The sequence below is a fragment of the Spea bombifrons genome, chromosome 12, assembly GCF_027358695.1.
Source record: "Spea bombifrons isolate aSpeBom1 chromosome 12, aSpeBom1.2.pri, whole genome shotgun sequence".
In the NCBI taxonomy this organism is placed as follows: Eukaryota; Metazoa; Chordata; class Amphibia; order Anura; family Pelobatidae; genus Spea; species Spea bombifrons.
This window is the reverse complement of record NC_071098.1, coordinates 31,078,646-31,106,109: the sequence shown is the minus strand read 5'-3', so window position 1 is coordinate 31,106,109 and position 27,464 is coordinate 31,078,646. Positions and strand designations below refer to the sequence as shown.

Genomic DNA, 27,464 nt, shown 5'->3' with positions numbered 1-27,464 from the left:
CTTCTGTAAGAGTTTCAGGTTTAGTCTTGTTTTAAGGTCTACAAGCCATCTGCCAAGCTATCCAGATATATAAACTTTGTCTTGACCATATAAGCTTTGGACCCCTCTACAAGACGTTTTGTTGTTGTTGTCGAATGAGAGGTGGGATGAAGATGTCCATAGGTGGTCTATGGTCATGTTTTCACACCCAAGAGAAATTCATCTCCAGAAACAGAATCCGGCCAATTGTTTTTTTTATGAAGGACTGTGGAAGAATGATGGATAGTTGAAGGAATGATTTAAAAACTATCTGGAGGTTCTTGTAACTGTGTACAAACTAGGCGAGGTCTGAGTAAACACTCCATGGATGATGGCTGGAGATTTTGACAGGCAACTATGATCCATGTGAAACGTGACCGAACTCGATGGGTCAACTTGAGGGCTTTCATTCAGTTCTTAGCTTCACGTTATTCATGCGTCTTCTATGTTAGCCGTGCTTCTGACGTTATCTTCTGACAAATGGGGTACAAGAAGGGTTAATGCTACGAACGTTCTTTTCTATTGGTAGGAAGCTCAAGGTCGCTTTGAAGAGCATGCTGAGATATCTGATTTTAGGTAAAACAGGTTGAAGGCCAATAAAGATTAAACCCAAATCATTAGACGCCATGTAGCTCATAAACGCTAATGTTACGTTTCTCAGGGACGGGAAACAATGTGACATAAATTATCTCCGGATTAAGATATCCTTCAGCCTCATTCATCGCACGTGAGAACATTCTTCCCAACGTCTCCAAATCAAAGCTACATTCATGCCTAGACAGAGAGCACAAATCCCGGCCCATGCAACGGGATCCCATGCCATGTATTTAAAGTCTTAGTTTTAAGACAAAAAATGGCTATTTTATAAAATCTGTATATTTTGGGAAAATCGTATTCTTTTTTTTTTTTTTTTTTTTTTGTCGGATGCAGAGAATCTCCTTTGAGTAGCAAAACACGGTGAACCGCAAACCACTCGCAGATGTAAAAGCCACAAAGAAGTCTTTAGATTCCGTGTGTTTTCAACAGATAGAAACACAGAACCTGCTGGCAGATCGGCCCCCATCTGGCCCCCCGTCTAGTCAGCCCGTTTCTCCTGCTGTAAAGACTCAAACCTTAACCAGTCATCGCCTTAGATTCAGGATGTCTATCCCATGTATGTTTAAATACCCTCGCTGTATTACCCTCTATCACCTCTGCTGGGAGGCTGTGCCACTTATCCACCAACCTCCGTAAAGTAAAATTTCCTTACATTACAGCCGCGGCTGTTTACCCAACAAGTATGTTTAAAGGTCAATAGAATTACCGTGTTTGTTTATCTTGGTCTTATTCGTTTTTTCTTATTTTCTAAAAAACGTTAACGGCCTCAACCTCAAGACAAGTATCGGCCCGGACTCGTTATAACCAACCCAGCCTAGTTCTAACCACAAGCCTTTGTGTTCTAGATCCGCGGGGCTCGTGCCAGGAACTGGATTATTTCACGGAAAGTTCTGAACTGCGGAACTGACCTCTTCGTGTCAAGAACAGCAGATCTTGTATGTCCGATTGTCTCTTAACGGTCTTGGGCCGAGGATCTGCGTGATTATTCCTCCCCGTTGTGTTATCTCCCTCCCCCTTATGGTTAAGTTGCTGCTTGTTGCTGATTTGTTGAGGCAGTCTTTGTAAGGGAGGAGGGGAACGAGAAGGGAGAGAAGTTCAGGACAGGTAATGGATTAAGTAATGCTGGCTCTGCCACAGGCTGCCTCCGATCCCAGCTGTGGTTAACATTAGTATTTATTGTTTTATATGGCGCCGTCATATTCCGTGGCGCTGTACAATGGGGTTTAAACCAAGTACCTCCAGAACAATTAGGCTTCCCGGCAAATCGATGCAAACGAGAAATTACATGAAATGAGATTAAATGAACGAAGTTAGGAATGAATTTATCATTTATTTATGATTATTAGTGAAATTTGGCTCTGTACCATCTGAAATTCGAGATTTTTAACACAAATCCATTTTTTTTCCTCCCCTGAGCTTGTACTTTCCGCAGTCAGGACCAGGCATGTTGGACCCCCCCCGGTATTTTATTTATCTTTAATACCGGGAGTCACGTTTCGCGGCACGCAGTATTGGGGCAGAGGGTGCATTGGCTGCCAGCGGCAGTCTGAATTATAATCAATTAACGTGTTTTGTGTCAACATGTTCTTTTCACAGAGAACCCGCCGGCAGATCGGCCCCATCCGGCCCCCGTCTAGTCTGCTCGCTTCTCCTGCTGTAAAGACTCAAACCTTAATCAGTCGTTGGTCTCGTCTTAGATTCAGGAGCCGTATGCCTATCCCACGCATGTTTAATACCCTCACTGTACCCTCTACCACTTCTGCTGGGAGGCAGTTCCACTTATCTACCACCCCCTCAGTAGAGCAAAGCCTCCTTCCATTATCTGTTATGTCATCGCTTGTTTTTCTAGAGAACTAAAATGCTATTCTGGAACGCCAAGTTAAAATAGCATTGCTCTGTAGCCGCCGGTAGAGATTTGGGTTAGGAGCGGAGCCCAGCACACGGGATAGATTCCAATTTCTAAATTTCTCCAAATTAGCTCATCTGTTTTTGAGCTCCGGGAGCCATACCAACTACCCACATAGATCAGTAGCAGATGCCTCCTCCTCCGGGCTCTGTCTTATTATACTCCTGAAATTCAAGGGATTCACATAACAGCCCTTCCAATGACCACGCCAGCTTAGAACGCCACATTGTGCGTACAACAAAGGGTTAAACATTGTATTCAATGGGTTTCTCATCCATGTCAGTGGGTCAGAAAGTTAGCGGGTCAGAGTTTAAGATGTAATGCAAGGAAGTTTTACTATAGTGAGAGGGTAGTGGGTCACTGGAACAGCCTCCCAGCAGAGGTGGTAGAGGGTAATACAGTGAGGGGGTATTAAACATGCATGGGATAGACATACGGCTCCTGAATCTAAGACGAGACCAACGACTCATTAAGGTTTGAGTCTTTACAGCAGGAGAAATGGGCGACTAGACGGGAGCCGAATGGGGGCCGATCTCCTGGCAGGTTCTCTGTTTGTGAAAAAAACTCCATTGGGTGAAATTTAAAAATAGACATGAAAGCCTCTAATGTTCTTTTGAGGGACTCGTTGCTGAAATCAGTTCTATTGCTGGACTCCGATAAGATTCGCTGTAACGTCCGCCGCTCAGGAAGAAGCCGACATACAAACAAAACGCACTCTTTATTGTTTCACGTTTCCTGACACATGGACAAACGAATGTTGCTTTATCAGGTACACAGGGGGGGGCATCCGAGGAGCGCTTGGTATTCCGAAAACAAACACATCAGTGTTCTACAGACATAGATACGGGACAATAATCTGAAGAGATTGGAATGTTCTCTGGAATCTGAGAATTCTACCCTCAGCCCAGTTGGACCTAAGTTGGGGTCCAGAATCTAAGACCCCTCCTAACGCTTCCACGTCACGTTACATCTGGTGCTCTCCAACCGCAAACCATGCTCAGATCCCAGGGATGGAGGACTTAGGCGAGGTTGGTGTCGGCGGCTGCATAGACCTCCACCTTTGGACCTTGAAGGCTGTTGAGGGGCCCTAAGGACTATTTCCCTGAGCCCTTACATGAAGCCTGGGCCCGGAGCAGCTGCATCTTCCTAATTAGCGGTTCCATGCTCTATAGAAATGATCTGACCTAGTCCAGCCTCTGGGATAGCCGTGTAGCTGCGTACCCTGAAGATACCTCCATATTTATTCAAAATGGCTGACGTTTCAGGCATTGTGTCATATATAAACACAATTTCTTAGTCACGGCCATGCAGAACCCCTCTAAGGCAATGGATATTTATTGGCAACAAGATCTATCTTCAAATGTATTCAAACTTTAGGAGTAAAAACATAAATTACCTTGAATATGTTTATCCCTAAAGGTAGATGGGTCTCCTGCCTAGAATTTGAAGTAGTTCTGGCCCATATCACCCAGGGTCTGCTTTTTCACATTTGTTATCCATTCCACCAATCGTCTCCCTACGTCTTGCCTAAAAAACTTTATTTTCATAATTTATTATTGTTCAGTTGTGTTCAAGGACAGCAGAAGCCTGCTAGGCCTCACCGGTCAATCAAGAATTCAGTGGCCTTCCGAGGAGGCTACGAAACCCTAATGTTATGGAAGACATCAAGAAGGTCTGAGCTATAAAACCAAGCTTTCACTCAATGGAAATGAAATCGAGAAATGAGACGGAACCCATCAATCACCAGCTCTGGGCGGCTAATTAGTCGCATACTTCTTCACGAAGGAAGTGGAAGCCAGCAGATAACAATAAAGACTAAGTGGGAGGCACGCATGAAACGTGACATGGCTACTGTATAATTATACGACGAGGTGTGGTCACAGTTTTAAATATAACTCCAGCCGACACAAGGAAACGTCGAGATGTTTTATTTCTTAACTCGAGGGACAAAAAAACTTCTTGGGTAATTAGAAGGTAACGGAGAACGCTTTGTGGTGGGCATCTGGCACAAACAAGATAAAATTAGGAAGAAGAATAGAATTTTAAGTAATATTTTTATGGACGTAATCTGATTTCAACCAATCAGAGAAGCCCCTTGGGATTGGTGCAGCTGAACGGACAGGGTGCATGTATGAGTGTGTGTGAGTGCGATGTGATTGGTGGTAGGTAAATTTGGAGGTCAGGGTCCGGAGGGGATATACTATAGGGTGTCCCTTGGGTGACCGAGATCAGTGCCACTTTTAGAAAGACGGGTAGCAGTTACCTGCTTGGCGCTGAACTTGTCTTTGATGGCTGGAGCATGGTCAGCATGGACCTGGATTTGCAGAGCTCTCAGGCCGGACGCCGATAGGACCATCCACCAGAATTTGGCACGATTTTTTCTCCAGGCTGTGGTGCTTTCAACCAATAGAGGATCAAGTGAGTATGGGGAGCTGAAACCGCATGTGTCTGGTGTGCCAGGCGGCCAATCCAGGATTGCTACATGTCATGCTTCCCCCATAATGCTCAGGGCACACCATGTTTCAAAGTACCATCAGAATGGGATGTGGACATGGACCTATCTCCACTAACAACTTTTAACCCTTTAGTTACAGCCACTGGTAAACCAAAAACCCAAAAATATTTTTATTGCACTTTTCAAGTTAGCTTGAAGTTCGTAAAATTTGTCAAGTTTTTAGCTTCTCACTTCTGGGCAAGCTGACTTGTAAAATGCATGGCTCAAATGACATGCGGTCGGGAGGGTAACATTATGTTTTTTAGTTATTGGAACAATGCTCAAGTTCGTGTAAAAAAAACATTCTTAAGAAAACAGAATTTGCCAGATGTTCCCAACTGTTAGCAAATAAGAGTACGTGGCAGTCTGCCCAGAAATGAATCTAGAAATATTAAAATAAAAATTGCATAACCTTGGATTCCTAGAATTTTACTTTAGAATGCATGTTTACTGGCTGAGGTTTCCATGGATATAATAAGCATACAAAGCAACACACCCCACAGTGACAACTTTGTCTCCAAACAGTTTTTCAGTATTACATATACCCCAAACAGCTTCTGTGTGCCATCTTAAACCCCCAAATAGCTTGTCAAAGCCCTCATTGCCCCCAAACTTGACTGAGCAATCCAAGCAGCTCGCCTGCGTCTGTCTCGCTCTATACAGACTGATTCAGCATGCAGGAAATGGATGTGATGTCACTTCCTGCATGTTGAATCAGGGAGACCCGCAGCTTGCAGCTTTTAAATGGGCCGGCCACAGGGGTCATCCCTAATTCAAAGTAAACAAATTATTTTTAGAAACAGCCCAGTGATTTCATTTATATAGAGTTTCACAGACAATGAGAGCAAAAAGCAATGTTTTGGTTAAAAAAAAGAAAAAAATTCGAATGTAAATTTTTTTTAAACCATAATGATTCAAATTTGCTTAAAATTGGTTGGAAATTGACACCATGTTGTTTTGGGATTGTGGAATAGTTTTAACAAATTGATAAATTAATTATTTAGAAAATATTATATGTATGTCACGTTTCACCATGCGCTAGCTGGACTTGTTCAAACTTTGTTGTTCATTTTCATTTGCCGACCACTAGTGGCCGCCCTTGCCACTCAGACCACTCTCGCTGATTATCATGTCCAGGTGCACCTTGCTACCTGATTATCACAGCCTTTATAAGCCTGCCCAACCCTGCAGTCTGGGCCTTGACATTGAAGTCAGAGGACTACCTGTTTGGTTCCTGCCTTGCTCCAGAACCTGCCTTGCTCCAGAACCTGCCTTGCTCCAGAACCTGCCTTGCTCCAGTACCTGCCTTGCTCCAGTACCTGCCTTGCTCCAGAACCTGCCTTGCTCCAGAACCTGCCTTGCTCCAGAACCTGCCTTGCTCCAGTACCTGCCTTGCTCCAGTACCTGCCTTGCTCCAGTACCTGCCTTGCTCCAGTACCTGCCTTGCTCCAGTACCTGCCTTGCTCCAGTACCTGCCTTGCTCCAGTACCTGCCTTGCTCCAGTACCTGCCTTGCTCCAGTACCTGCCGTGTGCCCCGCAAGTGGGCTTACCTGCCGTGTGCCCCGCAAGTGGGCTTACCTGCCGTGTGCCCCGCAAGTGGGCTTACCTGCCGTGTGCCCCGCAAGTGGGCTTACCTGCCGTGTGCCCCGCAAGTGGGCTTACCTGCCGTGTGCCCCGCAAGTGGGCTTACCTGCCGTGTGCCCCGCAAGTGGGCTTACCTGCCGTGTGCCCCGCAAGTGGGCTTACCTGCCGTGTGCCCCGCAAGTGGGCTTCCTGCCAAGTAACTTCCATTGCATATATATTGTTGTACCATCGCATTCAATACAACTCTTAATCCTGATCTGTTGTCTGTGGTTTATTCCTGCGCCTGTCTGTAACAACCCCCAGGCCATCATGCATCGTGGGGTACAGACAGAGCCCCTCGTATCCCCTGCACCTGGGCTCCTACTAGCCCTGCTTCCCCGGTTCATGACAATGTAATCCATGATTTTGGCAAACACCCCTAGAAACAATGGTATAGAAACACCATGACATCATATGTTTGATGATGTCATCTTTGAAGATCGCAGAGAAAGTCTATCCAGAATTATTTTTAGGCCTTTCATGCTAGTCCACCACATTTTACACGTACCAGGGGTACAAGAACACGCGAACAGGAAAGGGTTTATCCTGATTGAATTTGTCCCTTTTTTTTGTTAATTTGCCGTAAAAGAGACTTCAATGACTTCTCGTCTGTCATCGTAATTGAAACTGGGCTTTGTTCTGAGGATACGCAAGCGAAGGACTCGTTATCTTTCAGAAAACAAGCTAATTACAGCTCATTTATAACCGTTTATCCAAAAACAATGCGTTCGGTTTGTTGGGAAATTGCATAGGAAGTGAAGCAAGTTTCCTAAATGAGTCAAAATGAAATGAAAAGCACGTCAAAGGGAGCACGTATACGTTAATGAGCACCATGATTATCTTTACAGTGGTTTGATAGCAATGTTTAAACTTTGTATTCTTTCTTAGGCCGAGAAGGCCTATGGCTGCATGTCGGGTCGGGGGGGGCTGTAGTCGCTTGGCACTGGTACAAAACTAAAAAACGAATTTGGTGTGTACAGGTTCAGAGAGGCGAAAACACCATAAATTAGTGATAATTGGACTATTTGAATGAAAATAGCCACTATGTTACTCCTGAGCTAAATCATATGCCTCTCACTTGGCTTTAATGAGCTTCTGTTGTGGCAAAAACCTGTACTAACCAATTATATGTAAACAGGCTGTTCTGTGGTTACGAGAAATGCACATGTATGAGCAGTTTAGATTTTTTTTATCCCCCCGGGATTTGAATTGCTAAAAAATTTAAAAAGTTGGTGACTTGAGCTATAAATCCAGACATGAATAATTTTTTTTCAATTATTTTTAAAATTTAAAATGATTTAAAATGATTTTTAAAATTAACATTTTAATTTCAAATTGATCTTTTAAATGTTTAATCATCATATTGCAAGAAACAAGACATTTTCATACAGCCATACTTAAACAATATATAATTTTTTTTTAAAAATACATAATTTTTCCCCCTTCCTATTAAATACCTTCAATGAATCTGTCACAAAACGGAATCGTTTTTTTTTTACACATTAAGGGAAGTTGATCCTGTAATCGCTTAACGTCTTACGGTTGCATATTCTATGTCTTCCGTGGGTACGCCTCTCCGTGGCTCCTGCATTTCACTCCGAGGTCTGTGTTGGACTGATGTGTATATAATATCGTTGGTATCCTTCTTTTAATTTTTCAAATAAAAAAAAGAAAACAAAGACAATTAAAAGAAGAAATGATGGAGCATTATTATCACCAACACCTTCAAAACCACCTTAATCATGTGGTCTTGCAACCCTAGACAGGCCCGCAAGAGCATTTTACCCCCTCCACTCAATGTACTTTATTAGGTCCATCCAAACATCCAGGGTCCTCTCTATTTCTACCATATTTAACGCCTCTCTCTCTCTCTCTCTCTCTCTCTCTCTCTCTCTTCCAACCCAGCTTCTCCTATACGTCCTCTCTCCATGTAGACTTCCCCTGTCTCTATAACCTCCTCCATCCGACATTAGTGTCAGTTCTACCCTACAGGCAAGCAGGCAGCCACCAATGGTGCTTCCACCAGATTCTTTCCTACCTTACAAAGCAATAGAGGGGCACCAATGACTTATATTGCCCCAGAGTCCCAGAGCTGACCCCATGTAGTGGAATGACAAGGGCTAATCCTTGGTAATCTAGTAGCAAAGAAGCAATAGATCTCTCAGAAACAATGTCTTCTCATCAGAAACTTGGCCTAAGTTATTCCTGGTGGCCCTCACCAACGAAGACAATTGTAATTGAGTTATACTGTAGAAGGGGTATTCATTCTAATCAACCTCCCTACATAGGGCCAGAAGTCCTAGTATTCCACGACCCAACTCAAACAAAACATGGAGTCCTGCTTACCTGTGGCTGGGCATACAGTGTTTCCTGGTTGTTGGAAGCACCGCCATTTCTTTTGGCCGGACTTCTGAAATATAAGTGAACAAAGTTCACCGAATTCAAAGCAAAACAGAAAATGTGTACGGAAACAACATGAGGTTTAAAGATGGCCGACGCCAAGAGTCATAAAACACATTCTGCCACTCCTAAGTAAAGAGGACATGAAGAACATCAAAAGGGGGAGTAGGCCCTTGTTCAGTTGAGCTTACAATCCAATCTTGGGATCCGATACACTAAATATGTCCACATCTACCTGGAACACCTATCCAAGAGACACTCATACAAAGTGAATAGAGACTCACCGCACTTCTCCGACCCCATGGCCTAGGTGCTGGTTGGTGTAATGTGGCTCGGTATGGATGTTGCCGTATAGATGATCGCTCATTGCTATTTGCTCAGCGGCCGATCCATTCTGTAGAAAAAAAAAAGGGAAAAATACCTTTTCTGTGTTTTTTATTCTTTTTAAAATACCCCAAAGCTTATGTCCTCCTAGGCCTTTATACCTTATCTCACCCAAGACCAATACCCGCCGTATAACGCTGACGTATCTTACCTGACCACTGGTCACAGATGCTGGGATTTTTGAGCTGGGTGACTTTTGAATTTTCTTCCTCCTAAAATTAGATAAAAAAACGAAAATGTAAATTTGTTATTCCCCTTTTATCATTTAAAATAAGTTATTTTTCGTAGTAAATTAGTAATATTTTATATTGAAGACCAACGACTGATTAAGAGTCTTTACAGCAGGGGAAACGGGTGACTACATGGGGGCCGAATGAGGGCCGATCTGCCAGAAAGGTTCTATGTTTCTAGTTTTTTTTTTTTTTACATACCTGGAAAAAAAGTAGAGAAAAACCACAAACAGGAAAACGAAAAACACACCGGCTACAGTCCCGAGGATGACTGGTAAATCGACTTCATCGACTGGGGATAAATCAAAAAGAAAATGACGTCATTGTTATCTCATAAACAATGGGATAGACATATGGCTCCTGAATCTAAGACGAGACCAAGGGTCCAGAGCTCTCAGTCTTTGAGACTAGATTGGTCACGTGGTTCATATCTGCCGTCTAATTATAAGTCATTCTATTAAATAAAAAAAAAATATAATATATTATGCATTAGCTGAATCCTGAAATTTACACAAAAAAAAATCCAATAATATTGGATTGGTATGATATAAAAAGTATCTACTTACGAGTAACAGTGTAGAGTTCAGACCGAGGACATCCAACGTCATTGCAAATGGCACAACTATAACCATTCGACTGGGAGAGCCGATCTACGGTCAGAGTCTGCTCGTTCTCCTCGGGGATCGGAGAACCGGCCAGGTACCAGGTATAGTTTACCGGTTCCGGATTACTTTTCAAAAAGTCGCACACCAGCTTCATGGCGCTTCCGCGTCGTTCTGCCTTGACTTTGACTTCTTTGGCTGAATCTATAAAAATAAACATACGGATGGATCATATTATATGATTTAGAAATTTTACAGCAATTGTTATCATATAATAATATATTTATTTAAATATTATCACATGATCCAAATTCATTATTATTAATATATATATATATTAATATTATATTATTATTATATTAGATTATATTATTATATTATATTATTATTATTATTATTATTATTATATTATTATTATATTATATTATATTATATTATTATTATTATTATTATATTATATAATTATTATTATTATTATGTTATTATTATATTATTATTATTATTATATTATTATTATATTATTATTATTATTATTATAATTGTGCAAGCTAATGCTATGTAGAAATGTTAAAGCAACACATTTCAGAAGAAAACCCAAAGACGAGTTTAGTTGACAAATTGCTAATGTCAAGATCTTTACCCAGGCTTGGCAAAAGACGGTCAACCACAATTTCCACCGACACAGACAAGTCTCGTCAGACATGACGCCATCTACTCACGGAACCGCCATATTGTCACGTTGGATTCCACTGGTATTGGTGGTTTAGAATAAACATTTGAGACTTTGTGTCCTCCTTACATTGCACGGGAAGCTCCAGGGTGGCTGATTGTCCGCTCCCTACGTTGTTCTTTGCGATACAGTAATAACGCTCGTTCTTCCAGCTCACGTTCCAAGCTGTCAACTTCTTTGAACTTTCTTTTAACTTTTCCCCATCCTTATACCATTCGTAAGACACATCAGGATTAGCTGTAGTTTCGCAAAGTAAGGTGGCATTGTCCCCTTCTCTTATCTCTCCTTTGTCTTGCATTTTAAGAGTGGTGTTCTTCGGAGCAACTGATAGATAAAATGGTCATATTGTTAATAATAATCTTTGAAAAGAACTGTTTTGGTGAATATAATCAGCCTATTGAGGTTCAGTTACCTGAACTTACTGGCTGGTGGGACAGATAAATGGCTTACATGGAGATTTATTAATATATATTTTCATTTAAGTAGAAAAAAAGTTACATAAAAAACTAGTAGCTACTCACAATGTATATTTAGAAGAGTCCTTTCATTCTTAGTTTTCCCATTAGGATATGTAGCCATACACGTTAGGTATGTGTTATTATCCTCATACATCGGAGTATATATAATTTGTGATGTAACTCTCCAGGTCCCACTCGTGAGGGCTTCATGATGCACAAAGAGTTGCCCCAGCTTGTTCCATGTCAGGGTCGGTGGTCTGGAGGCGCAGGTGTGCTCTACAGAACAGTTTATAGAAACTGTCCTCCCTTCCAACATATTATCCGTTTCCATTCTTAACGAGATTGAGAGGGAATCTGGGAAGAACATGTCAAGCAAGAATAATTGCTTTTCCCCTCAATGTCTACGACGTAAGTCATAAGTCTTTTGGGATCTACACATGCAGATACTACTTCTGATAGGACATAAATGAACCATTAATGACCCCAGACATGTCTAACCCCCCAGGTATTCCTATCTGTAATAGTTTGATATTTGAGTGGATGTGACATCTTCATATCACGAGCCAGATTTCTTAGGAAGCCTTTAAGGTTAAGTAGCTTCAAAACTTTCCCATATGACCCATGACCTGTTGGCTCTGCTGAATATTATTTTCCTCTATCGGGGTATTAGTGGTAATCGGGGTAATTGTACGGAGCAAACGCAGATGACTCACCCGTGACGATGACCTGAATGCTCCGACCATCATTAAGAACATATGAATTTATATCTTCGTTGACTCCTGGATAATACCGTCCTGACTCTTTCACGTCATTCATCCTCAAGGAGCAGCTGTTGGTTCCATTTCCCACCAGGTAAGTGCGACCGCTGTACCCTGCCGCCACGTCCCACGGGTTTAACTTATTGTAAATTGGTGAATTACCGTACTCTTCATACCAGATCAAGTTGAAGTCTTTATACGCCTTTGGGTGGCTGAACGAGCAGGGGATCTCCACACAAGAACCCCTCAACACGTTAATAGATTTGGGGAAACTGAAAGACCAATCCCTGCAGGATGAGTCTTCGGAACAACCTGAAAGATACGAAGTATTTACATAAATAATAGCTGGTTATATGACTGCATGGAGAACGTGGAATTATGGCACTTCTTCAGAATGTCTTCTTTAATATTTTTATAAAATGTTATGCCAATAAAAAACATGGCAACCCAAATGACCAAATAACTCAAAATGCAATAAATGACGTTTTTAACGTGTCAGACATTATCGCTTTGTGTAATCTTCCTGCTCCTTCTTTCTCACCAGATCCTATCTTTTCTCTGTGGGAAACAATAGAATGGCTCAGTCATAATCACCCAGTTGGACACTCTGACTAATGAGTCTATAGAGGACTGTAATGGGCTATTTGATTATTTTATCTATACATTAATACAGTGTGTATAGCATGGTGACACGGACTACGGGGAAATAAGGGAATAATTAGCCGGAAAAGTAACATTGGCGACATTCTGTGTGTCTGATTGTAAAAAATAATGAAGCACATTTATATTATAATAAATAGTATTTCAGTTCATCCCCGTAACCAACTTAATGAACACTTTTTAGTTACCGGATTGTTATTTTATGGAGTATATGAAGCTATAATAACACGGCGTTGAGTAGTACGATCCTCTCTGCTTATGGGCTGCAGGAGGAGACGAGTTACCTGTGAAGGAAACCTTGACAATCTGACGATCTTGGAGATCAAAAGAGTTTATATTTTTATCTATTCCTGGATAAAATTCTGCTTCTTTCACAATATCATTAATCCGCAGAGAGCAGCTGTTGGGTCCGTCTCCCACCAGAGAGGTGCGTCCTCTGTATTCATCCTTCACTTCTGACGGGGACTTCTCATTTAAAGCCTGTGGGTATCCAGCAAATTGATTAATGTACCAGATTATATTGACGTCCCCGTAGCCGGCGGGGGAGGTAAACGAGCAAGGAACGGTCGCGCTGGAACGTTTCAGTACTTTCACGGTTCGGGGGAATCTGAATGACCAACTTTCACAGGCGGATTTGGAAAACCACCCTAAAAAAATGAAAATAAAATCAGCATAAATAGCAATATCAAACACTGGCCAACGGTCAGAACCAAGAAACATGGATAACATTCATTATTACGAGATAAAATACTACGTTCCTACAAGCGTGGGAAAGCAACTACAAGTTGTAAGATCAGGAAAGATTCCATTCTAAATTAATTTATTGTCAGGACACTTTGCTGAAAGTAAAACTAATAAATCATTTAACAACCAGGCACACTTTAAATAGCCTCATGTCATCCACAGAGCTCAGAAGGTCTCTCAAAGACCCAACGTAGAAGATCAACTAATACATCAATAACTACTTTACAGTAAATTTCCTATAAAAATAAGAGGCATCCAATCAACGTAAAGGAGAGAGGAACCATTCCAGGAGCCACCAAACAAGGTGGCACCATGCGGAGAACTTTCCAAGTCTACAGCCCCTATAGCGTCCATGTTTTATTCCCTCTGGTTATAAATACTATCCTTTAAAAGGAACAAGAGAGCTTTGAAAAGGCCGAGCCCAGGAGATAACCCACACAAGGAATGTTTCTTTTACCTTGAAGAATAAACATGGAAAATATCCCTTCTATAAAGACGTGGTGAAGGTTCATCTTCTGGGGTTGGATCCACTTGATCTTGTATCTTGGTGGTCAGCTTATCGTCCTGAGAAAACATGTATCTTGTATACGTACAGAAGGAAATCTATCATCAGAAAATATCTTGAGACATTTGCTTTGGCAGCAATACTTTATGAAGCAGTTGATATCTAGGTGGAATCTCAGGGTACGTTCTTTTAAAATATCAAAATGAAGAGACCCTGGGACATTTGGTGGAACTTGAAGAAGATAGATCCAAAATTTCCAATATATTTATTTGTCAAGATTAGTAGATCATTTATCAGATGTTCAAATAAGATATTTTTCAAGATCTACAGGAATGTTCTAAAAAATGAACACAGGTTAGGTGGCTACTTAGGGTCTCCATTGGTCTAAGGTCCCCCTGAAGATCATATGGGAAAGGTGAGACCAGGGTATTACGGTAACGTACCTGTTTTGAAGCAATGAACCTGCAACCAAGTATAGCAATCAGAATAAATCAATAATTATAATAATGTATGGATTTTTAACCAAAGTCTGCAGAGAAAAGTTGAATGCCGGACTTACCCGTCTCCATTGGACTTCTGGCTGCTACAAAATGCATCGAAGAGGAAATATGGTTTATCTTTACTTAACATCCTGTCCAACCACATTTAGAGAAGTGATTGCGAGTACTTCTTGCAGATATTAAGTTGATAGCACGCTGAGCATTTAGCAAGTTTAGAACGATCAGTGTGAAAATGCATTGCGTGATTAGGAAGAGCCCAGAAAGCTAACTTCTTCTTTTATGTGGTGCTGAATATTAAAATATTTAAATTCTCTCGATTTAGTAAATCGTTCCAGTAAACGAATTCCATAGAATGTTCTTAGAAATGGAAATGTTACATTTTGTATGCTTAAAAACCACTTAATTATTGAAGGTACATTGCTTGGAAGAAGACACATCTTGGACAACACTTAGTCTTCTCAACCGTAGTTGACATGTTGAAAGAATAAAAAAACAAATAACGAGCCGTTCAAACATAAATCAGAAGAAAGGTTTGTGTCGGGAACAAGGAATTTTAGGATTAAGAATTATGGAAAGAGCACAAAGTCCTGAGCTTCAATGAGCCAATAATACTTTGGACCAATAGGGATGGGCGCTGGAGGTTTGCGAAACCTTGGTTATGGACAGTTGAAGACCTGGGCTGGCCATCTGGTACACCGGGCACAAGCCCAGTAGGCTACTGGCCAAGAGCGTTACATGCTAATTATTATTTAATTCTTCATCATGTGGGCCTAATATCTGTTTTCATAAGATTCAGAGCCACACTCCACATCAGCATAAATAGGTACCGTCAGCCATACTGACGTCATCAGGCGGCCATGTATATCCAGGGGACAGTCGCTGGGTGGCTTTAGCCTTGCAATGCCAGGACCGCCACACCATCGCCAGTTTGGTCCTGGCTGAAGGTCGTACTCTGGCGGAGATCATGCTGGAGAGGAGATCAACTCATATAATAAAACATGTTTAATGTGACATATTTTGCATATGGGTAGCTCAGTGCTTGTTAACCCTTTTACTATCTATCGCACCCATATCCTATGGCTATAAGGGGATAATGGAGACCCCAAAACTCCCTTGCAGATCGGGCATAGTTCATTGACCTCCTTTTGGAGATCCCCTCTCAAAGTAATGTCGAGATGTTAAGGAGATAACAGCGTTATAAGGTTGATGTGAACGTTGTTGGGCAGGACATTTCAGGGTATTTGCAGATACACGTATAGTAGATGAAATTCAACAGACAGGGTGAAGAAAACAACATCCAGAGATTTAGGGAAATAAAGTACTATACTATGCTATATTTTTTTTTATTTTAAGGAGCCTATAGGTTGCGGGATAATACATTAAGCGGACCTCTCACTGGGCTTCGGATCGAACCCTTATTGTACACGCCAGCCGTAGCACCAATGACCTCATAAAGTAACTTTAAAGAAGTTATATTGTTGCAATTAGCTAAGCCGTTTGTAAAAGTGATCCCGGAAGCTACGCTCACGGCTACCGCTCATCATCCTATAGATTTGTTTAGCTGTCCACCCTATGGATTTACACAATTCGCCTTTTATCTGTGTGACCTGCCATCTTTTTATTTTTTTAATTTTTATATGAGATCTTTTATCAAGTTTTAACATCATATTTTAATAAGAAAACACTCTTTGTTCGATGTACATTTTTATTTTGTATTTATTGATCCTAGAGATTATTTATTTCAAGCGAATATATTTGTCGTGTTATCTCATTGTCTGCATGTAATATAATAATTAGCAATTTATATTTTCCCGATATCATATATATAAAAAAATGATTTCTTTTACACGCTCTGTTTATTTTTTTAAGTTCTTGGTGTTTGCATTTTCATGACTTATAATAATATCTTTCGGCTCAGAAACGTTTTCATACGTTGAAGAATCATCTAGAGGCTTTTCTTGGACGGGGGCTTTGCGAGGGACTCCAGGCTGCGACACAGAAATAAAAAAAAACAAATAAAATTCATAGATTAAATGTCAAGAATCCCTATTTGTCTCAAAAACATTAGGACGAGCTTATATTATATTTATATTAATTTATTATTACTTATATTTATTATATTATAAAGGATATTTTTACCTAAATATTATGACACATATAAAGTAATCATAAACACATTTTTTGGGTATAAAATAGCAATATTTGGAGGCTACCTTTAATATATCATAATCCAGACATATATCTGACTTCGTAAGATCTGCGTAGGTTGATTCAGTGGGCTGAGCAGTCTGGAAAAAAAAATACATACAATATATAATATACAGATGGATACAAATTGAGAGATATTAGGGTTTGTTGACTTAACCCATAATTGTTTTGTGATGAACTTATGTGTAAGTCAGGAGAGGTGAATGAAACCGAGCCACTCTTGGATTTACTAAGAGTAATTTCATGAAAAGCCACCTGAATGTCAACGCGATTCAACATGGCATGGCTTGACTTTCAAGATAAAGATTTCAATTAAAAAGTCTTGAATTTGGAGCTTCAGCTGTCAAGCCAAGTTTCTGACCCCCATGCGAATGGTTGCTTCTGGTCAATGACATCAAGCTGAGTTTCTTGAGGAACATCAGGATTTTCAACGTGATGCTTTGTTGCTAAACCTGTCCCTTTAATGGTTGGGTTTCATTCCTTTGGTTGTTGATGTGCTTACGTTAAACGTATCCTTACCCTCGTACAGCATGTCAGAATCCATGAACAACGGTTTCTCCACCTGACAAATACAGAAGATCATTTTGGGACGATTAACATCAGTGAGGACTTATTTGTGCTGAGATTTGGTTTTAAAGGAAAGCAATAAAATCTACCTCCAACAGATACCGACGATCAGTAGACACAGAACAAAGCAGACCACTCCAACCGTCACAAAGATGTACGTGTGGTCATCTGAAGGAGACAATACTCTTGTTTAGATGTTACATTAATTAGATGGTAGAAGAACATTTTTAGTGTGATCTCCTTTCATGTGTTCAAAAGCTTTGAGGAATCAGACACGAGGAGGTTTACCTTTGGGTAACACGTTAGAAGCTAAGTTACATTAAAAAAAACATTTGATGGACGAGAAGAACCACTAGGACCTATCTAGACGCCTAATCTTTCTCCTGTAAAGACTCAAACCTTAATCAGTCGACTGATTAAGATTCGAGCAGGAACAAACGTATTAGAGATTAGATGTGAACAAGCGATTAGGCTGCACGTGCACACACTACTACTGATAGAACTAAAACTGACCAGGAAGCCAATAGACCTTTAATAGTTAAAACCTTTATTTGTTTTCCATGACTCAGAAACAGTAACTACATTCTAGGTCAAAACTTTTCCCGATGAAATAAGAAATAATCTCGTTGACTCTGCTCTATTGTTTTCTTCTATCGGGGTATTAGTGGTAATCGGGGTAATTGTACGGAGCAAACGCAGACAACTCACCCGTGACGATGACCCGAATGCTCCGACCATCATTAAGAACATATGAATTTATGTCTTCGTTGACTCCTGGATAATACGATCCTGACTCTTTCACGTCATTCATCCTCAAGGAGCAGCTGTTGGTTCCATTTCCCACCAGGTAAGTGCGACCGCTGTACCCTGCCGCCACGTCCCACGGGTTTAACTTATTGTAAATTGGTGAATTACCGTTCGCTTCATACCAGATCAAGTTGAAGTCTTTATACCCCTTTGGGTGGCTGAACGAGCAGGGGATCTCCACACAAGAACCCCTGGACACGTTAATAGATTCGGGGAAACGGAAAGACCAATCGCTGCAGGATGAGTCTTCGGAACAACCTGAAAGATACGAAGTATTTACATGAATAATAGCTGGTTATATGACTGCATGGACACCGTATGGAATCAAAGCCCTTCTTCAAAATGGCAATCTTAAAATCTACAGGAAAAGTGAAAAAAACAAGTATAATGACCCAAAATCCAACAACTAACATTGAGGTTTGATTCTGGATTCCTTTGTTTTTTATTATTTTATTCTAATAAATAGTATTTCAGTTCATTATCATTTAATGACGTTAATGAACGCTTACTCATTATGTAATGGCTTATATGAAGCTATAATAAGAGACGACGTTTAGCAGTATGACCCTGTATGCTTATCGGCCGCAGGAGGAAATAAGTTACCTGTGAACGAAACTGTGACAGTCCGAGAACCGTGGAGAAAATAAGAGTTTGTGTTTTTATCTATTCCTGGATAAAAGGATTCCCTATTCTTCACGTCATTAATCCTCAGAGAGCAGCTGTTGGGTCCGTCTCCCACCAGAGAGGTGCGTCCTCTGTATTCCCGTTCCACTTCTGATGGGGATTTTTTATTGAAGGCCTGCGGGTATTCAACGCTGTCATAAATGTACCAGATTATATTGACGTCCCCGTAGCCGGCGGGGGAGGTAAACGAGCAGGGGACGGTCGCGCTGGAACGTTTCAGTACTTTCACGGTTCGGGGGAATCTGAATGACCAATTTTCACAGGCGGATCTGGAAAACCACTCTAAAAAAAATGAAAAAAATAGAACAAAAATCATGCAGACACAGCCTTTGGAAGTTTTTGTCACTTTGTCACCAAAAGCACTTAATAATATATGAATATTAGGGTTTTATAAGAAATACGTTGATTGTTAGGACACTTTGCGGGAAGACAATGGATTAGATCCACCAAGCTCGCCGGAGAGCTGAAGTATTGATGGTTGGAAGCCTAGGTTGAAGAGCCAAGCTCCAAAGATAATGTAAAGATTATTGAAATCGATAGGCTGTCGCTATACTACTACTATAATTCTTTATTAACTTGACCGAGACAAGGTGGCACCATGGGGACAACTTAGTTCACAGCCCTTATAGTGGTCCATGTTTTTTTTCTACTAGATATAAATACTATCCTTTAAAAGGAATAAGAGAGCTTTGAGAAGTCCAAGTTAAGGAGATAACCGACACGAGGAATGTTTCTTCTACCTTGAAGAATCAACAAAGAAAATATCCCTTCTCTAAAGACGTGGTGAAGGTTCATCTTCTGGGCTTGGGTCCACTTGATCTTGTGTCTGGGTGGTCAGCTTATCGTCCTGAGAAAGCATATCATATCTTGCATACGTACAGAAGGAAAACGTTATCATCTGAATATTATCTTGAGACATTTGGCAACAATACTTTATGAAACGGATCTTTGATATCTAGATGGAATCTCAGGGTACGTTGTTAGTAGACGTGAAAAAAGGCACCCTGGGACATGTATTGAAGGATATTTGTTAAGATTAGTAGCCAATTCATCCGGTTTTCAAATATTTTTCAAGATCCCTTGATTTATGGGAACTTTCTAAAAATACATTTCAAAGTTCTGCATGAATGACCTTTTTTTACGTTTTAATTTTGCGACAAGGAATAAGTGGCTGCTCAAGGTCTCTGCTGGCCGAAGGTCCTCCTTTAGATGATCTGGGAGAGGCGAGTATTAGTAGAATGAACCTCGTTTTAAACAATAAGCCTCCAATCACGTATAGCAATCAGGAGAAATCAGTAATTATAATAATACAGGGATTTTTTTTTAACGGAATCTTAGAAAGAAATGTAGAATCCTGGACTTACCCGTCTTCATCGGATCTCCGGCTGCTACAAAATGCTTTAAAGACAGAACACGGCTTGACTTTGCTTAATATCCTGTTCCACCACATTCAGAGAAGTGATTGCATTTAGTTCTTGAAAATATTCACTTGTGGTCAGAAGATCAGAAGTTTTGAATGAAGTATTTGCCTCTGTTTATACCCATGAAAACTATTGCAACGTACCCACTGGCATAACTACAGGGGTCCCAGCTGCGATGGGGCGCGCGCCTCTAGGGGGCCCGGTGTGACCCCTTCTTGTGTGTGTGTGAGCATAGATGCGTGTGAGTGGGGGGATGGGTATGTGTTTGTGAGTTTGGATGTATGCTTGTATGTGTGACATTCTGCCCTGGTTTCCTGGCTCCTGTATTGTGCATTCAGGTTTTTGGACTGTTCCTAGTTCAGCCTCTAGTGGCCGCTCTGCCTATGTTTCTGCTCTCCTCCTTTTGTTGCCACCTGGCCTCGTTACCTGCTGCCCTGCAGTATAAAGGGCTGTAGCTTCCTGCAAACTGGGCCTTGGCATTGTAGTAATAGGACTGTTTTGCCCTGGTCCTGTTCCTGAATTATTCCTGGCTTCCCTTTGTACCTGATTCTGGATTGCTCCTGCCTTCAGCCCTGCGAGTGGGCTTCTTGTCGTGTGCCCTGCGAGTGGGCTTCTTGTCGTGTGCCCTGCGAGTGGGCTTCCTGTCGTGTGCCCAGCCTGAGGGCTTCCAGCAGCATGTCCAGTCCTGTGCTCTGCCAGTGAGCTTCCAGTCGTGTGCCCTGCCGGTGGGCTTCTATTTCAGCATCAGCCTTGCCAGTTCCAGTCCCGCACTTCTGTCTGCTGTGCCTGTCTACTTTGCACCATGAATCGCGGTGTACAAACAGACAACGCTATCCCTGCACCGAGGCCCCTCGCTAACCTGCTTACCCAGTGTGTGACAGAATGTGTGTGAGCATGAATGTGTAATTGTGTGTGAGCATGGATGTGTACACGTGTAAGTGGATTGAGTTGGAGTGTGTGTTAGTGAGTATGAGTAAGTGTGTGTAATGTCTCTGTTTTCATATGTTGAATGTTGCAAAGCAGAAACAAGCATATGTATATATTTTATTATCGATCCCCAATATAATTCATTTTAAACAAAATATATGACAACATCACATTTTTATATTTTTTATGAAAGTTGTGCTTGGATCGGAATATAGTCTGTTTAGAAAATAGTCTGCAAACATTAAAATTTTCATGATAATGTGTATATATATATTTTTTATATTTTCTTTATAGATTCTCCTTTTTTTTGAACGGCGTTTGGTTTAGAAACGTTTTCATATATTGGTGAATCATCAAGAGGGTTTTCTTTGATAGGGACGCTGTGATTTATTCCGAACTTCAACCCCCCAAAAAAAATAAAAAAACACAATTAAATATATAGTTGAACATTTAAAACATTTGTAAACTTTTTCTATTTTTATGGTATTAATACATTTTTACCTAAATATTATGACACATAAAATGTATTAATATACTTTACGGTATAAAACTGCAATATTTAGAGGCTACCTTTAATTTATCATAATCCAGACATATATCTACTTGCGTAAGGTCTGTGTAGGTTGATTCAGCGGGCTGAGCAGCCTGAAAATATATATAAAAAAACCACTTTAATGAAGATTAAATATACGGATGGATGCATATTCAGAGATATCAGAGTTTGTTCACTAAACCCATAATTGTGTTGTGATGAACTTATGTGTTGACTTTTCATGTAAGTCAGGAGAGTTGAATGAAACCGAGCCATTCTAATTCATCTACATGTTGACTTGGCTTGACTTTGGAGCCCGGGCTCTGGTGCCAGCTCCTTATGCCAAGTTGTTTCTGGTCAACAGCATCAAGCTTTTCTTGTTTCCCAAGGAACATTTAAAATTTCAACGTGATGTTTTGCGGGTAAACCCGTTTCTTCGATGATTACAAGTTTCAATCTTAACAGTAGATACTTTTATGAGGCTAGGTTAAAAGTTTGTATCCTTACCTCGGTGTGGTGCGTCATAACTCGCGAAGCCCTAGGACGGTTTCTCCGCCTGCCGAATACAGAAGATCATTTTGGGTGGATTAACATCGGAAAGGTCAATGTGAGGACCTACATCTGTCAAAGAGCTTCAAAAAAATGGAATAAAATGTACCTCCGACAAACGCCAACGATAAGTAGACATAGAACAAGGCAGACAGCTCCAACCGTCACAAATATGTACATGTAGTGATCTGAACCAAATAGAAGAAGGTTTAAGTTGTGTGTACTCAACATGTTACATGAATGAATGGAACATACTAGATGGAACAGTTCCAACAAGACCCATCCGGCCCCCGTCTAGTCTCCCCGTTTCTCCTGCTCTAAAGACTCAAACCTTAATCAGTCGTTGATGGCAAGAAGTCAAGATAGAAGTAATTATGGTAACCTATAGTAACCACTTGTACACAAAGTAGAATAAAAATGACACAATGTTACTTGCTTGTTTCTCTGTGAGACTCGTGGACAGCGACCGGTCCAGACATGGAATTACCAACTCTATTGTGAACTGCGCAGGTGTAATTATTTGGCATTACTGGCGGGAAGCGTTCCACAGTCAAATGTTTCTCGGTGCCATTTGTTATAAGTGAACCGTTCAGATACCAGGAGTAGTGCGTCGGTTCCGGATTACTACTCAAAAAACCACACACCAGCTTCGTGGCATCTCTGAAGCTTTCTGTCTCGATCTTGACTCCTTTGGCAGCATCTGTCGGGATGAGAATCGCACTCAGATCAACGTTTGTTTCCATGTATCTGAACAATAAAAAAATATATTTATAATAAATAATGTTTATTTTTAGGCCAAAATCGGACAAGCTTGGCAGGACTGAAATATTATTAAATTACGGACGCTTACAGTGCACAGGCAGCTCCACCTTGGGGGAATCTCCGCTCCCCAGTCCATTCGTCGCAGAGCAGTAATACGTATTCTTCTCCCAGCTTACATTCCGTAATGTTAATTGAACATCGTTTCCTACGAATACGTCCTCGTTGTACCACATATAAGAAGATGGAGCCGGGTTAGCCAGGGAACTGCATATCAAGGTCACGTTGTCACCTTCTTTTATCTCCGCTACATCCCCTTTGATCTTGAGGCTTGTGTTCTTTGGAGGATCTGATGATGAAGACATACAAGCTCTGGTAAAGTCCCTTAGATGTCTGGAGTTCCTTGAGTTTCTCAAAGCTTGGATGAATTATTGTTTGCTTCATATCATTATAACATATATAATTCTTGGTCATTGGATCAGCCAGCCTTTACAAGGACTGGAAGGAGAAGAGAAAGAACTTCCGGACAGGATAATGCTGGTTCTGCCACAGGCTGCCACCAGTCTCAGTTTTCATAACTGACATTTTCAACTAAATAGCTCCAAAACAATTGCACTTATTAACCAACCAATAAAGCACATAGTAGTTTCAATAAATTAACTACTTAATGGTCACAGCTTCAACTTAAGTCTAGAAATATCCTCGAAACAAAGCTTTGTACCCTTTGTGTCCTTGTACCAAACAGATACCACAACATTTGTGCTGAATTTTTTGAATTAGGATATGTATCTATACGTGGCACATACATCTTATAATCGTCATAAGCTGGGATATATCTTATTTCTGCTGTAACTCTCCAGCGCCCTCTTGTGGAGACCTCCTGCTGTACAATCAGGATGCCATAAAGAACATGATCTTAAGAATTATGCATTTCAATTGTCTACAGATGTATTATTAAATATGTAGCATTCTATCCTTTTTTACCCATTGAGCTATTTGTTAAGGACAAAGTTACATGAAAGCATGGTGAGTACTCACAATTTATATTCAAGGGAGCCACTTCGGTCATATTTGTCCCGTTAGGATATGTAGCCGTACACTGTAAGTCTGTGTTATTATCCTCATAGGTCGGATAATATGTAATTTCAGATATGACTCTCCAGCTCCCCGTGGTGAGGTCTTCCTGACGCAGGTCCTTGAGTTGCCCCGGCTTGTTCCAGGTCAGGGTTGGAGGGTCGGAGCCACAGGTGTGTTCTACAGAGCAGAGGAGGCTGACTGTCTCACCTTCGAACATATTATACGTTTCTGACATGATGCGCGGCCTAGGAAATGAAGCTAAAGATAAAATTCAAACAATCAGCGTCTTATTTGTTTATGGGGCGTGTGATTGTAGCAGACATTTAGATCGGCCCCATTCGGCCCCCGTCTAGTTGGCCAGTTCCTCCTGCTGTAAAGACCCAAACCTTAATCAGTCGTTGGCCTCTTCTCAGATACAGGAGCCGTATGTCTATCCCATGCATGTTTAGATCATCTCGTTGTATTACCCTCTACCACTTCTGCTGGGAGTAGTTTTTTTGTCTCTTTGGCGTTAATAACTATGGCCATCATAAATCATTAAAAGTTTCTACTTATTAAAAAAAGTAAACCCTTTAAGCTCATGGGATAGGCATCTGGCTCCTGCATTTAAAATAAGACCAAGGATTGAGGAAGGAAGCCAATGGGGCTTTAATAGTTAAAACCTTAATTTGTTTTCCGTGACTCAGAAACAACAACTACATTTTAGGGCAAAACTCTTCCTGAACAAAATATTAAATAATCTACCCGTTGACTCTGCTGAACATTGTTTTCTTCTGTCGGGGTATTAGTGGTAATCGAGGTAAATACAGATAACTCACCCGTGACAATGACGTGAATGCTCCGACCATCATTAAGAACATATGAATTTATGTCTTCGTTGACTCCTGGATAATACCGTCCTGACTCTTTCACGTCATTCATCCTCAAGGAGCAGCTGTTGGTTCCATTTCCCACCAGGTAAGTGCGACCGCTGTACCCTGCCGCCACGTCCGACGGGTTTAACTTATTGTAAATTGGTGAATTACCGTTCTCTTCATACCAGATCAAGTTGAAGTCTTTATACCCCTTTGGGTGGGTGAACGAGCAGGGGATCTCCACACAAGAACCCCTGGACACGTTAATAGATTTGGGGAAACTGAAAGACCAATCGTTGCAGGAAGAGTCTTCGGAACAACCTGAAAGATACGAAGGAATTTAGCTGATTATTTACCACATAGGACACAAACAGGCCCAGTTGGCACACCAGGCAACAAACATAAGGTAGGATGTATCGAGGCGTCGGTCGCCAGGGCGACCTCCCATAGTCTCAGGTTCTTGACACCATTTTGCATTCTATGGATAGAATTCCGACAGATTGTCCCTGCATGGGATGGGATCCTGTGGTGGAAATCGTTGTGTTAGATGAGACACAATAAGTTGGAGATAGACGGAACCAAAATGTCTTTGAGGTTGGAAGTTATGAAAACCCTATTAATATATATACGACATTTTACCTTCTTATTAGACATTATATTATAAAATGTATGCAGACATCATTAAATCCAACGTTCTTATGGGCTGCTGGAGGAGATGAGTTACCTGTGAATGAAACCCTGACAGTCCGACCATGGTTGAGATAAAAAGAGTTTATATTTTTATCTATTCCTGGATAAAATTCTGCTTCTTTCACAATATCATTAATCCTCAGAGAGCAGCTGTTGGGTCCGTCTCCCACCAGAGAGGTGCGTCCTCTGTATTCCCGTTCCACTTCTGACGGGGACTTCTCATTTAAAGCCTGCGGGTATCCTCTACGTTGATAAATGTACCAGATTATACTGACGTCCCCGTAGCCGGCGGGGGAGGTAAACGAGCAGGGGACGGTCGCGCTGGAACGTTTCAGTACTTTCACGGTTCGGGGGAATGTGAATGACCAACTTTCACAGGCGGATTTGGAAAACCACCCTAAAAAAAAAGGAAAACCACTGAAAAAAGAGACATACTTCTTATGGAAAATATTTTACTAAAATTTTTTTTTAAAAAAAAATGTAAGATTCCTTCTTGTCCAAAGCCTTTCATCAAAATGCACCCAACCAGCGAGTAACATTTCACAAAAAATCCTAAAATAATAATAAATATTCTAATATATATATAATATATAAAATATACAGACATCGACAGTGATACAAACAAAATCTACTCTGTTACTTCCCTCTGAGTTTTTCAACATATAGTGAACTCCGAGTTTGGTGGTGTCGTCATCTAATCATTTTTAATCTTAAAAAATACATTTTTAATACATGGTGCTTTAAAGAAGCTGCCCCCCCACTCTGCTAAATTCACTCTCACTCTAAAAGAAAGAGAAAGCTTCCTGCACTTCTCTTTTCCTGCGGCGCCGTCTGTATTATTCTGCAGAGAGCCGGGACCAGGGGACTACTGGAGAAGATAGAAGAAAGAAGAAACAGAGAAGAAGAAACAAGAAGTGGAGCGAAAAGGAGAATTTTCCAAAATACATAAAAAGCAATAAAAAAAAAAAATTGTCCGAATCGTTTTTGGCCTCTGTGCACAACAACCGAATGGTTGTTGCCATAGAAACTGTGCGATTAATCCTTGAGAATGTTGTAAAATTGTCATGTTCCTTTTTTTTTTTATAGTTCCCTACAATGTTTGTACTTCCCCCTGAACAGAACAGTTTTAACATATTCAGGGCTTAGTACCCTATATAACCCGATAGGTAGATTAATTAATTAATACATTTCTCAATAATCTAAAATCTGATAATAATTGTGACAGTTGTTAAACTTAAATATTAAATAATTGATTTTTTGATGATTATATCCCGTTAAAATTCCCGTTGAGGTTGGATAATAAGACTTTGAAACTCTAGGCATGGCAGGCTGGCTCGCCAATTTTACTCTCAGAAAAACTCCAGATTCGAAACCTTACAATTTTCCAAGAAATTTGTATTTGATAAGTTTCTTTTACCTTGAAAAATAAACAGAAAAAAAAATCCTCTCCATGGTGTCATAGTTAATATTCGGAGGTTGGATCAACTTTGCCTTCAGCCTCTTGGTGGTCTCCCTGTCTTTAAGAACAATGAAAATCCGAAATTAAGTGTCCGTTACATCATAAAGGAACATTTCATTTATGACTTGGGCAAGCAATTAGGTAGCATTTTTTTTTTTTATGCCTTTTTATCAATTATTTTCTAATTTTGCTCTCTATAAAGATGGACGGCTGGATAAAGTCACAACACAAATTAGCAACAGAATTAAAATTCTCTTAACATTAAATGTGAATATTTAAAAATAGTTATTATTCCATATTAAGCTTTGGCTGATGGTTTT

The 27,464-nt window shown here is 40.7% G+C and overlaps 3 protein-coding genes across 4 annotated transcripts; all 3 read right to left on the bottom strand.

Annotated features, from left to right (window-relative positions):
* Window positions 1-7,959: 7,959 nt before the first annotated feature.
* LOC128470357 (B-cell receptor CD22-like) lies at window positions 7,960-14,186 on the bottom strand. Its single transcript, XM_053452233.1, has 12 exons — window positions 14,063-14,186; window positions 13,146-13,508; window positions 12,157-12,513; window positions 11,507-11,797; window positions 11,055-11,309; window positions 10,220-10,459; window positions 9,855-9,945; window positions 9,575-9,635; window positions 9,324-9,433; window positions 8,986-9,049; window positions 8,139-8,284; window positions 7,960-8,096 (listed from the first exon to the last, which is right to left on the bottom strand). The coding sequence occupies exons 1-11, from the start codon at window positions 14,115-14,117 to the stop codon at window positions 8,168-8,170; spliced, it is 2,004 nt and encodes a 667-aa protein (XP_053308208.1). The 5' UTR covers window positions 14,118-14,186; the 3' UTR covers window positions 7,960-8,096; window positions 8,139-8,167.
* Window positions 14,187-16,267: 2,081 nt separating this feature from the next.
* On the bottom strand, window positions 16,268-19,725 carry LOC128470595 (sialic acid-binding Ig-like lectin 12). Its single transcript, XM_053452479.1, has 7 exons — window positions 19,617-19,725; window positions 18,796-19,158; window positions 18,094-18,450; window positions 17,475-17,553; window positions 17,338-17,380; window positions 16,824-16,898; window positions 16,268-16,598 (listed from the first exon to the last, which is right to left on the bottom strand). Exons 1-7 carry the CDS (start codon window positions 19,669-19,671, stop codon window positions 16,467-16,469), a joined length of 1,104 nt encoding a protein of 367 aa, XP_053308454.1. The 5' UTR covers window positions 19,672-19,725; the 3' UTR covers window positions 16,268-16,466.
* A 2,999-nt stretch (window positions 19,726-22,724) lies between these two features.
* LOC128470458 (B-cell receptor CD22-like) lies at window positions 22,725-27,203 on the bottom strand. Of its 2 annotated transcripts, none has more exons than XM_053452351.1 (6): window positions 27,103-27,203; window positions 25,720-26,082; window positions 24,960-25,316; window positions 24,103-24,399; window positions 23,156-23,413; window positions 22,725-23,005 (listed from the first exon to the last, which is right to left on the bottom strand). In XM_053452351.1, the coding sequence occupies exons 1-6, from the start codon at window positions 27,143-27,145 to the stop codon at window positions 22,734-22,736; spliced, it is 1,590 nt and encodes a 529-aa protein (XP_053308326.1). In that variant the 5' UTR covers window positions 27,146-27,203; the 3' UTR covers window positions 22,725-22,733. The 2 variants fall into 2 exon arrangements, with proteins under 2 accessions (XP_053308326.1, XP_053308327.1); XM_053452352.1 differs by having other exon boundaries at window positions 22,902-23,052.
* Window positions 27,204-27,464: the final 261 nt, after the last annotated feature.

Bases quoted from the DNA above. Each gene is read 5' to 3' on its own strand.
- LOC128470595 (XM_053452479.1), bottom strand. From the start codon at position 19,671: ATGAACCTTCACCACGTCTTTAGAGAAGGGATATTTTCTTTGTTGATT. The intron at 19,159-19,616 runs GTAGAAGAAACA...CATTTTTTTTAG, and splicing joins TTCTTTGTTGATTCTTCAAG to AGTGGTTTTCCAGATCCGCC. The intron at 16,599-16,823 runs GTAGCCTCCAAA...TCTGTGTCGCAG, and splicing joins TGGATTATGATATATTAAAG to CCTGGAGTCCCTCGCAAAGC.
- LOC128470458 (XM_053452351.1), bottom strand. From the start codon at position 27,145: ATGACACCATGGAGAGGATTTTTTTTTCTGTTTATTTTTCAAG. The intron at 26,083-27,102 runs GTAAAAGAAACT...CTTTTTTTTTAG, and splicing joins TTTTCTGTTTATTTTTCAAG to GGTGGTTTTCCAAATCCGCC. The intron at 23,006-23,155 runs GTAAGCGTCCGT...TCATCCCGACAG, and splicing joins GGTGGAGCTGCCTGTGCACT to ATGCTGCCAAAGGAGTCAAG.
- LOC128470357 (XM_053452233.1), bottom strand. From the start codon at position 14,117: ATGAACCTTCACCACGTCTTTATAGAAGGGATATTTTCCATGTTTATT. The intron at 10,460-11,054 runs GTAAGGAGGACA...TTATTTTTATAG, and splicing joins CCTGGAGCTTCCCGTGCAAT to ATTCAGCCAAAGAAGTCAAA. The intron at 9,636-9,854 runs GTATGTAAAAAA...ATCTAATTTTAG, and splicing joins TTTCTCTACTTTTTTTCCAG to GAGGAAGAAAATTCAAAAGT.